Genomic DNA, 17971 nt, shown 5'->3' with positions numbered 1-17971 from the left:
TTCAGCTCATTTATACTTTACAACTGCAACATTCCAATATGGCTCCTTTCAAAAGGTAGAAAAACTGCTTAGGCTTTGCTGCTTTCCCATTGGCACTAACCAGGCTGATCACTTCAAGGCAAACCAGCTGATCACTTAACGCACTAACATAAATAGGAACAGGAAAAAGGATAGCAATTAGAAATTTAGATGACCTGTAACTATGACTTTCTTTCACTACCAGTATGGTACCAGACTAAAACATTCCCAACTCACTCTAACCACCGCTTGCTACCAGTTTAGAATTATGAACACCATCCTATGCCGACGTTGGTTTCACAATTTGCATTACTTCTGAAACAATCTCTGGATTGCCTGTTTTTCCATGTCAATTGCCACATACTGAAATGAATTAACAGTATCTCCTGCACTGCAGATCTGGTGCCAAGGAAAATCATGCTCTGTTCTTCTCTGCTCACCTTGCTCATTGCCTCTGTTATTGAATCTACCATTCCTCCAACCATGCCTACTTCGCTAGCAGCTTCATTCAAGGTAACCATGATATCATCCACAGCCTCTTTCATCAGTTGAGCTGCCTCAGTAATTGCATCATGAGTATGTGATGCCTGAAACAGAGAGAATAACGAGATAAAAAATTAAACCAAAAAACACTCTGTCAAAAAAAGAAAAAAGATTTTAAAGCCTTGTCTTAACCCCAAGTCTGTAATAAAAAAGGTTGTAAAAAACAAAACTTGTTTAAGCAAAGACACAAAAATTGAAGAAAAACAATCTACTGCAACACCTGCGAACAAATTAAAGAGTAGGTGCTCCATCACACAGTTGTTCCTCAAGATACTGTGCATGCTGCGCCTGTCCTTGTCCAGTAGGTGCAGGAGCAACTCAAGGCTCTGGGCACACCATACTCACCTCTTAATGAGCTGGAACGCGCATACCTCCAAGTGCTGGTGGGCAGACTTGTGCCCTCTGTCATTTATTCCACCACTGTCCAACTGTTTTCCAAGTCTTGTTTAACACCTTACCTCAATTTTACCCTCCGACTTCTCATTATTATGCAGTGACTATACCTTGGGATTTCCTCCTCCTTCTTTGGCTGCATACAACATCTGTAAGGCAGATTCTGCTAACGTCTTGCTCTGGTCCAACACTGTCATTTGTTGCTGATGATCCAGAGTTTTGGATGCTACACCAACTGCAGCTAACACCAAGGGTTCAAAGTAACTTGCAAGCTGTGTAACCTAGAAAAGCCAAAACAACTTAATCAACAGTCTGTTAAGGCTATTTCAGAACAGAGATGAAGAATGCTACTCTCTAATTCAACTCAGATTAGCTAAAGCAGCACACTATTGTAATGCCTAAGAGCTGCCCATTTAGTTTGTAATATATGCCAGGGTGATTTTGTGAGTCATGAGTTTTCAGTGCTGCAATAATGCAGTGTTTCTCCCCTCGGAAGCACACAGTTGAGGGTTCGTATCAGCTGAAATCACTTTCAACACTGACTCAATATCCTTTGGGGTTCCTTCCAGCTCACGATATTCTATGATTCAATGATTGTAAGTTGCACAATCCTTAGCAATGCAAAGAAAACAAGTCAGCCCTGTGCAAGATCAGAACAGCTCAGCCTTCAATTACACACAACAGGTCATCAGTGGCGCTGCACTGGATTTGGACAGCTCTGTTCACATCAAGGACGGTTGAGATTCACGTCCTTCAAGCCCTAACCTAACCTGCACTGGATTATCATACAGACTTGGAGAGTTCTCTTATGAATAAGATGCCATAACAGGCAGAAGCTCTACCATTTCCTCTAGACACAGGTCATCACTGCTCATGCATTAACTGTTGTACAAGGCAGCCACATGCCCCAATTGTCCTTACTGCTAAGAAGGAGATGGGTGGTTGAGTGCCTGCTGACAGGGCATGCTACAGAGATTACATGTCAGGCACAGGCCATGTGCTGAGTGAACTACTTGGGTTCAGTACTTCGTTTAAAATACTGAAAGACACTTTGCTATGCAAGCAACTTCTGTTGAGGTAATTGACTTTTCAGAAATGTGTGAACTCAGCATCTTTTTTTCTCCTTTCTGACCCAATTTACACTGGTATGAGGAAACATCTGCTTTTGGCTAAACAACAATTCAAATAACACGATGAATTTAGTAGCTGCAAGTTCCATATCCCTGAAGCTTTTCCAGAGGAAAACAACAAAAATGCTAAGATCAGAAAGCACATATTTCACAAACATAAGGTCTTTTAAAATGCACCGAGGTGAACAGCAGGAGCCATACATTCTGCACTGGGTGGGTAAAACTAGAGTAAACTGCTTATATACACTTTGATAAACATTTATCAAATGAGCGAGAGAAGGAATGTGACTCCATAGCTACCTGTTACCTTTAGCCATGTCTAGTCAGTGGAAATAGTCTCCCTCAGAAAGTGGAAAGCAAGCACTTCACGCTCCTTAGAAACCAGTCTAAGCCTCCATCTTTGCTTTTCCCTCCCCTTTCTTAACTTGTCCTTTCTCCACTGATCTCTCTCACACCAAAAACTTCAGTGGATGTGCCTTGCTTATGGCTTTAGTTGGTCTCAGCCCCAAGTATTGAGAAATCCCAGATCTTCCTTCCTTCCAAGTACATTCCTTTTTCAAATGAAGTGAGAAGCACTGCTTTGTTGTGGTCTCCCCTCTCTGTCAAACTGCTCAAGACTTTGTTAGGACTGCACCTTGTGCCCAAGCTGTGCTGCCTCTCCCCGAGCTGCGGTTGCTATTGGATCAATAAGATGGCCAATTTCCTGAACGACTGATGTCAGCTGCTCCTGTAGAGCCTAATAAAAAGAGAAGTTGTCAGTGACAGCTGTAATCAAGTTACGCCACACCACAGAAATCAGACTTTGACAATCTAAAATACTCCAAACAGTTAAATGGCCCACTGCACCATGATACAAACATCCATGCTGCCCATCTGATTTCCATGATCATTTCTTCTCCTTTATCTAACTTCAACTACAAGAACACTGAGGTAGGCCCTGCTGCTGTAAACAGCAGTTTTATGGCAGGTTTGGGGAACAAGGGAAAAGGTGGCTCCCTCCAGCTGATCGCAGGAAATTCAGGAGCAGCTGCATTATGTCATTGCAATATAGCAGCCCCCACCCCCCAAACACAAAACCAACAGAAAAACACAACAAACAAGGAAACACAACAAACAAATATAACACCTGTTCTTGCCCTGCCTAGGGGTCAGTATCACTGCACTTAGAGGAACCGGCAGGAGCTCCTATTTAAATGTGAAGAGATATTTCTCAAAGTAGACAATACAGCACAAGAGCTCTGCTGTAGACTGTGAAACCAACAGCAGAAATTCAGCAGTGGAGAAAGAAAAAAAATAATTTATTGCATTAATAAAGACATTGTAATTTAAATCACTGGTCTTCTAGTAACAAATGCATTTCAAAAACATTCTAACTTCCATTCAGTTGTCAGGAAAACATTAATTATCAGTCAGTCACATCAGCAAAGGAAACCAAAATAATACAATGGTGGTCTTTAAAAATAACTGCTTTCACCACTGCTTTTGGCCAGTGACTCTATTACCTTTCCAGAAGCAACACGCTTTGGCCAGCATGTGATTTTACCCAGAAAGACTTTAATGACAAATTCTCCCCTCAGGCAAAGATTCTGCTAACTGCTTGGCTTTACATGTTCAAACACACAAATGCAGGATGAATGAGACTGAGCAGCGCTCCTCTGTTACTACACCGCCTCCCTTACCTCAACTGAGATGTCATCCCTTGTGGCCAGACTCTGACTGACAGCTGCAAGTGAGGCCTGCTCAATGTCTCTGATGCATCTGTTGATCCCATCTATAGAGTAATCACATTCTCTCTGCCCTGGGGCCTTATCCCTGAAAGACACCAGTGGTAAATTTGATCATGCTAGGAAGGAGACAGGCCCTATCCTGACTGTATACTGGTGCTCTTCATTAACTAGTGATACATAAAGCATGTGGGAGGAGGGCAACAATGCTTAAGTTAGCTTTGTTGTATTGGCAAGACTTGGACTTATGTACTGAGTACTCCACACACGTGGAAGAAATCTCCTCAGGCTAGTCAGGTAATTAGCTCTATAGAAAATGTCAACGTGAAAAGGCAACAGACAACAGGAGAAAATATTTCTGTGCAACTGACCGATCCAGAAAACAACTCCTTTGGTGTTATCTTTTACACCCAATTCCCTGGTATCTGTTAATAAAGATTAGTTTCCAGACAGTTTCTCATGACACACAGTTTGCTATTTCAGCAAATTCATTATCATTATCAAATGCATAACTCCTTAGTGCACTATGCTCTGACAATTTTGATACTGAATTGATATTGAAAGGCAAAAGATGGAGTTTAAAAGATGAGTTTAAAAATTTTCAATAAAAAATGGATATACAGGTTTAGTCCAAACATAAAAAAATGTTCACACTTTCTAACAGCATACTTGCAAGAAAGCCAAGAAGATTGCAGTATCAGATGGGTAACAGAAATCCACTATGTACAAGTACCATCTCACCCACCCACCAAAACTACCCTTTACCACACACTCTATGCTGTAAGCAGTCTGGATGGAAATCACATTAGCTAATCTTGTTATTCCACAGCATGCCCTCCTGTGTTTAACTGGATCAGAGGTGGAACAGGTGAAAAACAACAGAACACAAAATCCACCCTACTCTGAATGCTGTAATCACTGATAACAAGCAGCACACATCACTCAACAAGTTACTTCCATTAGTGAAGAATATCACAGCACCACAGGCCATAGAATATCATACTTCATTTTTCCTTTATTTGAACAGCTTAAATCTTGACATAAAAGCATTTTCTATGGAAGACATACCTGATAGAGGTGATAAGACTCTTAATAGAATCTGAGACAGTATGGGAATGCCCAGCTAGCACTGACCATGTAGGAGGGTCTTTTGGATTGATTGCCAGAGAACGAGCTGTTTTGATCAATAAAGAAGAGCTCTCTAACATTGTTTTAGCAGAAACTAGAATTGGCTCCTGCGCTCGTGATCCCTGTGATCAAAAGGCAAAAGACCACAAAGAACATTTATATCATTATTTGAGTTTGTCCACACGTTCTGATACTAAAAAAAAATAAAAGGTTTAACTGGCAGCAATGAAATAACATGATCATTTCTTGTTCTGTACTACAATATTTACTGATAACCAACATACAAATAGTGGTTGTGAATGCAGTTCAACTGTTTCCTCTGCACCATACTTCAAAAACTACTTTTCAGGTTTACAAAGACACCATTCAGCTGATAAACAGGACAAAGTACAAACATGTCACTAATTGTAGACTACAGAGATCATTTAACCCACTTTTTGTCACAGAACTTGCAAGATCCAAGCAAGCATATTCTTTTCACAGGAATTACTTTGACTAGAATACTCTTATTGAGTCATCATTTTCACAACTATTTTATCTCCAGTGACCTGGTAAACTCAAGGATCACAGGACTAGAAGGCAGGATAAGATTAGAGTCCCACAACATTTAGATTGCAACAGTTACTGTATCATCTAATATTTCCAGCTAGTTCTGTGGTTTCCAACAGCAGGAAGCAGAAGTTGTAAACTCAGTAATAATACGTGATCTTTACTTCTACCAATGCTTTTATAAGCTTGAAGGATGTTTTTCCACTTAAAAAAAAACTTTAACTAGTTCGGCTAGATACTAATCTGTTCTAGTTACAGGGTTGAGGACAGAACTCTCAAAAATACAGATGGCCTATAAGAAGTTTCTCTTTGCAAAATGCCTGGTTTTTGTCATCATGACTTTGCATCGTTTTTGGAAGGAAGAAAGCACAGTGACATCCACTCAATCCTTTGCAGAACTAATTATTCTTGAGGGAAAAGAGGAGGTTTATTACTTCATTGCACGGAGGCATCCAGCTAACAAGACAAGGAACTCACCCTTCCCATGTTTACTTCACTAACAGAAAGCTGCCAGTGCTTACTGGAACATACTATTTTTTACTGGAACATACCATTTTTATTTTACTGGTGCAAAATTCAACACTGAAGGTTAAGCAAAAGACTGCAAAACACCCTAGGAAGATGGAGACATGTTTCAGGGCAGTCTCTACACTCTCTGTCTCCCAACAGACAATGAAATCAATGTTTTCCAGGATCAAACTGGAAATCATCCTGCCTACCTCAGTGCTGATCTGTGCTGGGATGCTGACAAATTCTGGATTTGAAGCAAATGCTGTCAGGTTTTCCACAGCCTCTATCAATGGCGCGGTAGCAATTCTACACTTGTTGCGGTTCTCTTCAGAGAAATCACCATCCAGGGCCTGGAAGTTAAAGCACGGTTTGAGCTCCACGTGAATGGGTTTCTTTGCAAAATCAAATATGATAGTTTAATTCCTATGAGTTCAAACTGTTGTGCTAATGCCATTTGAAATTCAAAACTTCCCACAGAAACAACTCTGATGTGAAGAATGCCATAGTTTAACTCTGTTTTTGTTTGTTTGTTTTAAACTTAGATTATTACTGACCCTAAAGTCAACACAGCTGCTTTACTTCATAAGACTGAACAAGTGCTTTAAATCATTGATCTGATTTTTCTCAGAAATCATGTCTCAGTACACCTCATGCTCTAATGTGTGGAAAAGGCAAACAATTTGGCTCTTTCTTGAACTATTCTTTTTTGCTTTAAAGCAAACCATTAACTTATTGTTATCATTTTCACACAAATGACCTAATTTCTTTCATAATCTCAGAAATACTTCAGTACGAAGGACCTTCCGTGTTACCTTCCAGGCTTAGAAGCAAAACTATTTTCACCAGAATTTCAGTTGTGGATCAGCTAATGGATTCAGATTCATCAGTTCTCTATACCTTAGAAAGTATTATTTTTTTGCTTATAAGAGGCAAAACTACCCCCTGCCACAATACAGGCAGGCATCTGGAAAATACATGACCATTAACAGAAGACTATTAAACAGCAGTAACATAAACTACTCCGGATATTAAGCAACACAGCACCACTATAAACCTTCACATTTGATTGTTTGCACACTATTCTGATGGTGCCAGCTCATTCTGCACATCAACACACAAGTATTCCATCTCATAATGGCCTCATAAAGGCCAGCTGCCTTTCTGTTAATATTGCCCAGTTCTTCCCATATTGACTATGACACAGCTATACCCCGTCATAGTTTTCAGATCAGACCTTCAAAAGTGTAATTAAACATTTCTTAAAACACACAGATCACAGGTTAAACGATACTGATAACTGTTCTGATTCTGAAGAAAAAATGCAGTGCGACTAAGCAGCACTTGTACCTTGATAGTCTTAACCAGGTTAGCGGTGCTGTTTGCAACTTCCTTGGCAGATTGCACAAAGTGTCTCTTGGCAACAGGATTTGCTGTCTTTGATGAAGCAATGCGACAAGCATTGCACAGAGCAGAAGTATGTTTGGCCACAATTGTGGCAGCTGACAATACCTGTCAAAGTAGATGGCACAAAACAAACAGACTGTCAGAACAGCATGACAGTTACTACACTCTAGCTCTGCAAAGCTACAGTTCAAAGCAGAACTCCTTTGCTTGGTCACAAACAAAATGCATAACCTAACAGTGACAGTCTCACCACAATCCCTCTGGAATTACCTGTGATGGGCTGCTTGCTGGATCTACCAAATTCTGGCAAGCCATCTGGATTGCTTGATTGGCTCTGGCAAATTGAATTGGGTCAACAAGACCTTGCTGACCTGCCTGACTGTTGGGATCTGAAATGCCAACCAGGTAAGCAGCCTAGAAATCAAGAAAGGAAGAAAAAAAAAAAATCTATGAAACAATGCTAAATTTATCTTGCCTTTCTGCTAAATTTGACATGTGATTGCAAACGGAGTTTATTCAACAATTATACTGAAAAATACAATGAACACTGCCTTCAGCAATACATCTCCAGAATCTGATGAAAACAGGACATCTCAGCCACTACACTTCCAAAATTTGACTAGTGAAAACAAAACCATCCTGTTTACTTAGGCAGCTGGTCTCCCTGGAAAAGTTGTTTTGCACTTGGACAGTCAATGGAAAAGCTTTAACAATCATAAACACTCCCTAATGACTTACTGGATTTGCCACAGCTGGTGGTGGAAAGGGTTTTGATGAAGCCTGAGCAGAAAGTCAGTTTTGCTTTTCTTCACTATTTTTTCATATGTAAAGCCAACAAACACCTCCCTGCATTCCTTCTCACCAGCCAAAGCCAGGACACCACAACAAACATGGCTGCTAAGTAACTGACCATCACATCTGTGGGGGTGGTCGTCACACTGCAGCTCAACATGCCTTACAGCCAAATTTACTTTCTTTCTTAATTTGAGATTGTTTCATGCCTCTCAACAAGGAGGAATTATCTGGACTGTCAAAACGGTGGTTGAAGATCACTTTTAATCATCTTACATTATAATACACTACCTATTACTTTCATATTTTGTAAAGAATCTAGGGTTAGATGAAGTCCATAATGAGAAATTCTGTATTTGTGGGAATAAAAAAGCAGTTTCCAGATGCATAGCATGATTTCCCACAGCCTGATGCTTTACTTACAAGGCTGTAACATGGTTTAACATAAGGAAGAGGATCTCAAGAGAGCAAGAAAGCAATTATAACTCTAATTGGGTCTGCGGATGTCCCCTAAATACTCTTGCAGCTGCTACTGAAGTCAGGACTGCAGCACAAAACACTTCTTCTAATTAAGAAGAAGCACATATTCCTCAACTCCAAGACCAATTACAAAGCCTTCCTGTATGAGGTCCAACCACAGTGACCATCTCTTGACTCTTTGGTTATTCAGAAAGCATCTGCTTAGCCCAAATGAAGTAAATCTCAAATTTACACATGCATAACATCCACTTTCTTAAAAACAAAAACAAAGAAAAGCATACATTTGCTTTGCAGACTTCTATTTTACAGGCTTCAACAGCTTACCTGAGCTGCTGCCTCTGTGAGGCCGCAAAGAGCTTTGGATGCAACTCCAACACATTCTCCAAAGACCAAAAGATCCCCGGTTTTTGCATTCTGGGAAATGCCTGCCATAGATTCTCCAAGAGCCTCAGAAATTAAGAAAACAAAGTAAGCTTCACAATATGTCTCCTTACCAGTAAAAAGGCAAATGATTTCTGGTCCTGAACCAGCTCTTGCCCCACAGATCTGCTTGACTCAGCTTCTAGAAACATTAACTAGTTAATAAGCTCATGGATTTGAGGACATTCCTTTGTGTGGTGTGAGGAATAACGATATGCAGATTAACACTGTATTTACAGTGCCAAGAACTTACACTGTTAGAGCTCTAGTGACTATGAGGATACAGAAATAACCCTCAATTTTTCTATCATTACAGCTAGCCTGGCTCTAAGTAGGTTTCACAGATTTCAGAACATGACAACCACACCAGCAACTGCTTTCAACACATTCTGAATCTTCTTTGCCCCTAAACTCACTGAAACTCCCCGAAGATGGGATTGCATCTAATCCACTGGGACCATCTGGATGTCAGAATGCACACTAACTCTTAAAGCATCTCACCAATTTCAGTTCATCTCCTTTTAAAATTCAAAGTAAGATTTGGCCACAATAGAATAGGAATGACAGACATAGCCCCAATCCTTTAAGTATTCTCTTTTTCTTTTAGAGAACAAAGAATTCAAAATAATCCCAATGATTAAGTAATAAAAACACCAAAAGCAAAGCTTGTGAGCAAGATGTATGACATGATATAGTTTGCTTAAAAATAACTTATGAGATTCCAGAAAGATCTTCTGGTATATTGGCATATCTGGAGTGCTCAGAAATTTCTCTAAGCTGTTTCACACAGAACAGTACAATGGTATCTCATTACAAGGCTCCCATTTATGCTCTGGGCATTTCCAATAGCTGCAGTCAAAACATATCATGATGTATGACATGCTGTATAATATAACGAACAGGAGGAGAGGGAGAAGCTGTACCAGCATTGCATGCCAATCACATAGTTAAAAACGTTACCACGGTAAAAAGCCTTTGGAGCGACAAAGAAAATGGAATGACCTCTCTCATAGCCTGATCTCAGGCTAAGTTTTACCAAGGAAAGCAACATACATTTTAGAATAGACTGTGCTATGTTTCCAGCATGTTCAGCATGTATGTGGAAATGTATGATAATACACTTTACAACTGTCACAGAGGTAGGAAAAGGAAGTTACCTTTGAGTTCTCCATTACACCCTCAATACAATCAAAATACGAGAGGTCGCTCACAGGCTCATTGGGGTTATCCAGCATTCCCTTCACTGTCTAAAAAAAGAGAAGAAGCTTTGGCTTAGTGACATAGTCTGAAATAGTAAGCTGAGAAAAACATACACCATCACAACCGCCCTTCTGATGTCAGTGTGGCCACAACTTTGTCTCCAGCAAGCAAATCAAACTACAGCCGTGGAGAGCTCAAATACAGATGTACAAATGACACCTTAAATGCTACCCCACATCAACTGCACTGCGGTACAAACTCATTTTTGCACTACAAATCTGCTGAAAGTATAACCTTATGTAAATTAGCCTGCATTTGTTATGACTGACCTATAGCAAAGTACACTTGGCTGACATCAGGCAACCTGGCTTTGTGCCTGTTCTGAACAGACTAATAAATGTTTTCAGTAATATTTTAACATCTAATAACTGGCATTAAAAGGCTAAGTGATAGGGAGATAAAGATATCATTAAAGTGCTGCCAAGATACAAAAAGGGCTATCAAACTAAATTGCAACTTAATCACCTGCTGGCCTCCTCCTACAGTTAAAAGGACCCAAAGTATAGTTCCCTCTGTCAAAAACTGCAAGTGTGAGATTTAATTTTTTTTTTCCTGAAATGAATCTGAAATCTAGAAATAAAAAAGTAAAAATTAGTCATATCTTCACTTAGAAAATTTATTTACATAAACTTGTAAAAAGCTGCAAGCAACAGAAGACAATAATTCTCTCATGCTTGAAAAATCTGCAAAGTGCTTCTTTCCAAGTTAGAAAGGAGAAAACCTCTCCAAATACTGGGCAAAAATGACTTAGCAACCTTTCTGAAGAAAGTGAAGTCTGTACATTCAAAAGATCCTAATATCTGTATGTTATAATATTCATCTTGCACGTGAAGGAAATCAGGGCATAACTTTAAGCCATTAGATCCACACCAGAATTCAACTCCTAAAATTAAAACATACCTACAACATTTTTAAAGGCACAGCCCTCTTCTTCTAAGTTATTGCTTAGCAGTCTTTACAGTCTTACAGCAATTGAACTGTGAGAACAAGGTGATGTGAAGAAGAGGTCATATGTAGAAAACAATTTCCAGTTCTCACAGCGATTCCTCATTGTGCCTCGTCCTTACACAACAGGTTGGGAAGTAAGCTACTTCCTGCAATATCTGCACCACTACGGAAACAGAAGCCCTCAGAACATGAGGAAACAACAGCAGAACAAGTCAGCACAACTTCATGCTGACAGGTAACATGAATTTGAGATTGATCCAACACCTTTGCATTCTCTATAATCCTATGAACCTTCCAGCTGAAATTCTGAAAGAAACTTATTGGCTCCATGGATGCCATACAGTGAGGTCCTCTAAAGACATTATTTCAGAATCTCCAGGGAAATACCACAAAACGTGCTGACAACTATCAAGTCCAAGCTGAAATACACTAAGCATCTAAGTAGCGCTGGAAGTAACAACCTGCTAAAAGCATAAAATCAAGGAACTGTAGCTCCCCCCTTCAGTGCACTGCTGGTCCTGGGAATGTCCAACCTGTTGTGACTCCTTTTTAATTCACAGTAATTATGAATAATCTTGACTAAAAACTGTACTTTCTGGGAAGCAGAGAAGAGGGAGAAGGAGACACATCAGCAAATTTCACTCTGGCCAAAACCATAAGAGGTTCAGAGAGGTTCTATGCTTACCTTGTATGCAATTAAAACCTCTGCCACAGATATCAAGTGAGAAGACAGTGACAGCAGCCAATCAAAGAAAACAGGGGAAAAACAAACATTTGGGGCCCACTGTTCTTCAATAGAACTTTCTGGAATGTAGTAATACCTCCAGTTCTCTGAGTGCATTGTCACATTCCTTCTGCCCGGGAGCCTGCTGGGTGCACAGCGTGATGAGCTGGTTTATGCTCTCAGTCACAGCTCTAGGGAAAGTAGAAGGGAAAAGATATTTTCAAGTTGAACTATTCTGCTTATTGAAGCTTTTATTTCAATAACTGCATATTACAATGCTTTCAAGCTTTCATGTTTTGCTACTATTTTTCTTCCCACAGTCTGGGGAATAACCCTGTATTAAAGTAACCCACCTAAAGACCTCTTCCTTAACAAGCTTCATAATGCAAAAAGACTTTCACTAAGGCATTTGATAGCAACCAACATCTGAGGCAATTGCAAACAACTTAGATGTTAGTCCAGAAGAAACAGAAGCTTAATTTCAGTGACATTTACTTTGTGTGTCCATGGCATTGAGGTTCCAGCTCACACCATGTGGACCTACTGGAGCAAACAGCTGAGCCTAGCAAATAGGCTGCTGGCACCAAATACCTCAAATCTCTTTGAATACATCATATCAATATTTGGATCCTGCATGGCTCTCGGCTCCTGCCACAGTTCTAATTGTCTGAGGAAGTCAAGAGAAATGGCTCCAAGAGGGAAGAAAAGCCACTGAAAAGGGTAGGATTATCAATTAAAACTAGGTCAAAGAGGGAGAACAGAAAAAAATACAAGAAAGTTAATCATAGCACTATAAAAGATGAGAGAAAAAATAAGGCAAGTTGGTGGGAAGTAAAGAAGTTGTGCCTTGTTTGCTCATTTTCATGATTTTCACAGAGAAGAGAAATATAGTTGACTTGGCCGTATCACAACAGCAAAGAAAAGAGCCCTAGCAAACTTTGTCACAACTACTGCATTTGCAAAGAGCTGAGAAGGGAAGCACAGTGCCTAAATTGCATTGAATGCAATCCTATTGCATTTTGTTGCTGTCTAGTGTCCTTAAGAATGCAGACATACCTTCACACACAAACACCACGGCCAAAGAGACCATCTAAAGACTGTACTGCTTGTCCTCCCCTTTTTTATTGAATGTTTCTACAGAGGGAATATCAGTCTGGCAGAACCTGATAAATAGGTGGGCTTCACTGGAGACACTAACCGCATTTGTACTCCAAAGAAATAGGAATACTCCAACTCTAAAGCAGAAATCCATAGCAGTCTAATGCTGTGCCATAAACACAGCCTCATGCAACTCCTTCACTTTAAGCAGTGTACCTTTGATTACCTACAGCTTGCCTAGAAGCCTACGTATTTCTGGGAGCCAAGAAGGATAGCAGAATGTTTTTGTCAAGAACATAACAATAAGACAGCACACCTTACTTCTCAAAGTATTAAAAGAGTGGATTTTTTTTTTTTTTTTTTAATTATTTGATATTGAAGTGTGATGATTCCAGGGTCCAGGGCAAATATCAGCCTCCTTTTCCTTAAGAAAGCAACAGCCCTATCTTAATCACTTCCTTTCCACACTAACCTTTGAGGGAGTAAATATTTTGGAAGGCAGTAATACTAAGAGCAACATACAAATTTCATTTCAGACATCGATCTGATACTATACTGACACTTCTAAGAAAAAGTGCTTCAGCAGTCTTCTTCCAGCTTTATTTTTGAACATTCAATTAAAAGACTTCATAGGAAAGTAAGTTCATTTGATAAAAAAGTCATGAAAAAAAATTGGGGAAAAAAGTAAATGAAAAGTGATTATCCATTCAGAAATACTAAAAAGCAGTGTTATTTTTCAAATAAGCACTGAGAACCATGACCAAGAAATGGGGTCTTAGAGACAAAATTCAAAGCACGGTTAAAAATCTTTAAAGTAAGGTTATCTTTGGCCAAATAAATCTATCATATCATCCAATCCTTTCAGGTCCTCTTGATCATATGCACTCCTGGTTATAGACAGCCATCCTGATTTTTACGTACAGCTTATATAAGGACACGGATTCTGTTCCTTTCTTTCTTAAGGGCTGAGAGATCTACTATCACCAGCATCTTGCCAGAACACAGATGGAAAGAAAAGTAAAACACATTAGTTCCTTTAAAAAAACAGGCCAACTCTTCAACTAGTGATTATCTCCATCAGTGCTAACAAGCCATGCCAGATAAGGAACTACCACAGAATGAGCAATTTTCCTAGGACCTACATTCATTTCAACAGAACTGCAGGTTCCAACCACTCAGTAAACTGACAGTATCAGAAGAACATATTAAAAGAGCAGAGGAAAGCAAATACCTTAAGCAAAGCCTAAAAAAGCAAAGCACCCTTACCTGGCTGCTGCCGCTAATAGATTCTTGGCATTAGGAGCTCCAGGATCAACAGACAGAGACTTGGCAGCCAGTAAAAGCTTGCTGGAAGCCATAGAGATGCTCTTGAGGTTACCTATTACTTGAATCTGGTCTTCTTTTGTCTGAAAAGCCATAGCAGCATAACATTAAGTGCCTAGATTGCAATACAGAGGATGCAAAAACATTATTTGGAAACCTATTTTGTTTATCCACCTGAAACCACTGACATGCAAAGGGCCATAGTCCAGAGGAAGACATGGAGCAAAGCCTTTGTTCATCCAGACAGGTGCCTCTAGCTCCATTCACATAACAGAACAAGAAACCCATGTAACAAATAGCTTCATTTTTAACAATGGCAGTATTCAAAAAGGAGCAGCGGAGAAACTTTACTACTTGTTGAACACAGCTTTCATTGTCAAGATTCTCACACATCTCTGCCTGGCACAGCTGATCCACATTACTCCATCAGTGTGTACTGTCTGTATTCTAACATCCCGTGCAAACCACAAACTCTCTTGCATCAAACTGGAATTACTTACACAGAAAATCCCTCCAGAACGTCCTCAGTTACAAGAAACTAAATTCAAATAAGCCTACTTCAGACCATCCAAGTCAGAATGCTTACTATTACCCATTCACTTTGTGCCATTGTCCAGAAATGAAACCTTCACATGCATACAATTACAGGGAGTACTGCAAAATCACAGCAAATAGCGATAATTAGATTCTTCCTTTAGTCATCAGTAGAAGTGAATTTGTTCTAGTGGTCTGTTTAAGGCTTAAAGAAGCTGTTACTCAGTTATTATTATTATTTTACTCTATTACTCAGTTGATGTGAATAGTTTTTCATCTATATTTACATTCTACTCTGCTCCCTACTCTCATGTGTAGTACTTCTGTACAGGCCAAATAACTAGACACAGACAGAAAGCATTCTCTATTGAAAGATCTGTCACTAATTGCTAAGATCAATTTAATTCACTATGACAGCATGACAGGCAAACCCTGAAGGTCCACAGTATCACCTGGAATTCTCCTTTCAAGAAGCAGTTTGCATCATTCTTTCCACCTTTGCCTGCACTGAACTGCCTCGGACAAAACATTCTAAAACTTAATGAGATTCACTGGAGATTAAATTTCAGAGAATCAGCTGGTATTCACTATCTACCTCACTTCACAAATGTGAACCCAGTTACTAAGGTTTGATGAAGAATAACCAACAGTTACTGCCTGATCTCTACTCAGCATTACCTGAAACGCACCTGCTTTATAGAGGCACTTCATAGGTGGCTTTGAAGGACCAGCACACTCCGCTAGTGTTTCTTTCAGAAACAATTTTTACGTCTTCAGGTTCTGCTTACTAACTAGGACAAAATAGCCTACTAATTCGTTTTACTACATCCTTCCTGGTCACGTAATACACGACTTCCTCATATGCTGGCATTTGTTATGTTAAAGCATCTCCAAAAGACCAACTAGCATTGTTCAGTATGCCTAAACTCAGTAAGATAATGCAAGAAACATCCTCAACTTTAATCACTAAACAGAAGTGCAGGTGCTGCTGTCACATGCATGGCACTTCTGCTCCTCACCCTCTTATTCCATGCTGTAGTAGGTCTGCAGTGGCACATAAGATAAAGCAGTACAAGCCTGGAATTTAAACACATCTTTCTGTCCTTCCACCTAAAGCATTTGAACTGTAGCATAGAAAGGTGTCAAATGTTGAACAAAGATTACATAAAATACATTCCAGAGTAGTTCTACCAAAATAGAGGCAACAATTTTCATAACCTTTGAGAAGTTCAGCAGGCCTTTGTATCTCCAGATATGCAGGTCATAAATCAGTTAGCAAACAGACCAAACCAGACAGGTGAACATTAAGTCACACTTCTGACTGGCCACAGAAACAAATATACAAATGTTGAGTTCACTTCACTCTGGATGAGTACTGCATAACCTATCATCTGTCACATTTGGACACGCTTACATTAGTGCATCGTACTGCGTTCCCAGGACAGCCTTGCTCCCCATTAGCAAGATTAAAAAAAAACAAAACAAAACAAAAAAAAAACAACAAAACAGGAAAAAAAAAAAACTTACTTGAGCTTGGCCAGCCATTTCAATACCAGCATCAAGAAATTCATCGAAATCATCACTGAATTTTCCAGATGCTGCAGCCAGTTCCCCACTTTGGCCCCGTGTAGCATGGACAACTTCTCCTGCTGACTGATTCAAATCTGCTGCTGCCTGATTCAGCTCACTCTGAGCTTCTTGAAATGACTTAGAACTTGGAGGTAGCTGTAAGAGATTGAGAGCTGTATTACTGTCCACCGAATCACACCAGATCTTTTTGACTGCAAAGTTCAACACAATTCAAGAATACGAAATGCAAACAGCACTAAGTGCCACAAACTAGAATGGAGTACTGCATCTGAACGTCTGCTGATTCAGTTCTAAAGGCAAAATATCCAACTACGGGATAGTCATCAACGAGGAATCTAGACAGTGAGCTGTTTCTTTCAAGGGACAGACCATTAAGCAAGCTTTTAAAAGGACAGATAAGATGTCAGTTATCTAACTGGAAAATTCCAAGTGTTGAACTCAGTGAAAAAAGTCGGAGAAGTTTTGTTCTCCATGTCATAGCTTACTTCCGCAAACAAGACTTCCAGAACAACAAGCAAATATCAGCAGTGCTTCAGTGACTAAGTTTAGCCTTGACTTGATCTGACCACGCAGCATTGCACAAACACTAGCATAAAATTCCTTCTTCATCCACAGGGTAGCAAGCAGGATCACTGATAGATGAGACTGAGTTGCTTAAATCACATAACCTTCCCACAAATCAGCAGTGTTCAAATGTTTTGTTTTTTTTTTTGCGACCCCTCTCTGCCCATGCCTGATAATGAATTAAGAGAACAGACTTCTTAAAACTGCATAATAAACAAAACCTACATGAAGTACTTCAGGCACATTTGCTACATAATAATTTGATACATGGGGAACCCAGATCAGTTCTGAAATTTATTTTTACAGTAAAAGACTTCTCACCAAATCAACAAGGAGCTTCTTGCTAGACTCCCCAATACTCTTCAAAGCCACGTCCACATCCTTTTGCCCAGGTAGACAATTCACACAGTTATTCAATGAGTGAGACACTGCTTTTGCCACCTACAACACAAGTAAACACAACGCACTGAGAAAGGCCTAAGCAGTCATTTAGCTTACCAACCAATAATCTATAGCCAACTTTTACAGTTCTGACTCCAAGGTCATTTTTGAGGCTTGCAAGTTCTTGGGTTGCACACCTGTAGTCTAGCAATCACAAACTATGCATACTCATTTGATAGGATTGTGTTGGCAGAGCAGCACCAGGAATAAAGGCTTCACCACCCCAGTTACAGGAAAGCCCCAGAAGTTAACCACATACTGATCAGTCTTCAAAAGCAGTTGCAGCACTCATGGAGATGTGCTTACTTTTTGAGTATAACATGAATACAGATCCTTTTATTAATGGGTTTAATAGGTGTTTTGTCATACACTTAACTGTACTTTTCTCTCCTTTGTTT

At 39.7% G+C, this 17971-nt stretch overlaps 1 protein-coding gene across 1 annotated transcript in view; it reads right to left on the bottom strand.

The window, feature by feature from the left end:
- The window catches only part of TLN2 (talin 2), a gene marked incomplete at both ends in the record, with an annotated part of 86611 nt that overhangs the window by 34787 nt on the left and 33853 nt on the right, over positions 1-17971 (bottom strand). The window contains 14 exons of the mRNA XM_079540742.1: positions 459-605; positions 1065-1235; positions 2719-2820; positions 3764-3896; positions 4877-5058; positions 6205-6345; positions 7343-7504; positions 7670-7813; positions 8996-9118; positions 10249-10338; positions 12121-12214; positions 14388-14527; positions 16506-16703; positions 17454-17573. Of these exons, the coding sequence (XP_079396868.1) occupies positions 459-605; positions 1065-1235; positions 2719-2820; positions 3764-3896; positions 4877-5058; positions 6205-6345; positions 7343-7504; positions 7670-7813; positions 8996-9118; positions 10249-10338; positions 12121-12214; positions 14388-14527; positions 16506-16703; positions 17454-17573 (1947 nt within the window). The remainder of the gene's footprint in view (positions 1-458; positions 606-1064; positions 1236-2718; positions 2821-3763; positions 3897-4876; positions 5059-6204; positions 6346-7342; positions 7505-7669; positions 7814-8995; positions 9119-10248; positions 10339-12120; positions 12215-14387; positions 14528-16505; positions 16704-17453; positions 17574-17971) is intronic.

Source organism: Tetrao urogallus, assembly GCF_951394365.1.
Source record: "Tetrao urogallus genome assembly, chromosome: 11".
Classification (NCBI taxonomy): Eukaryota; Metazoa; Chordata; class Aves; order Galliformes; family Phasianidae; genus Tetrao; species Tetrao urogallus.
Note: the sequence above shows the minus strand (reverse complement) of the source record. Positions and strands in the feature narration are given on the sequence as shown.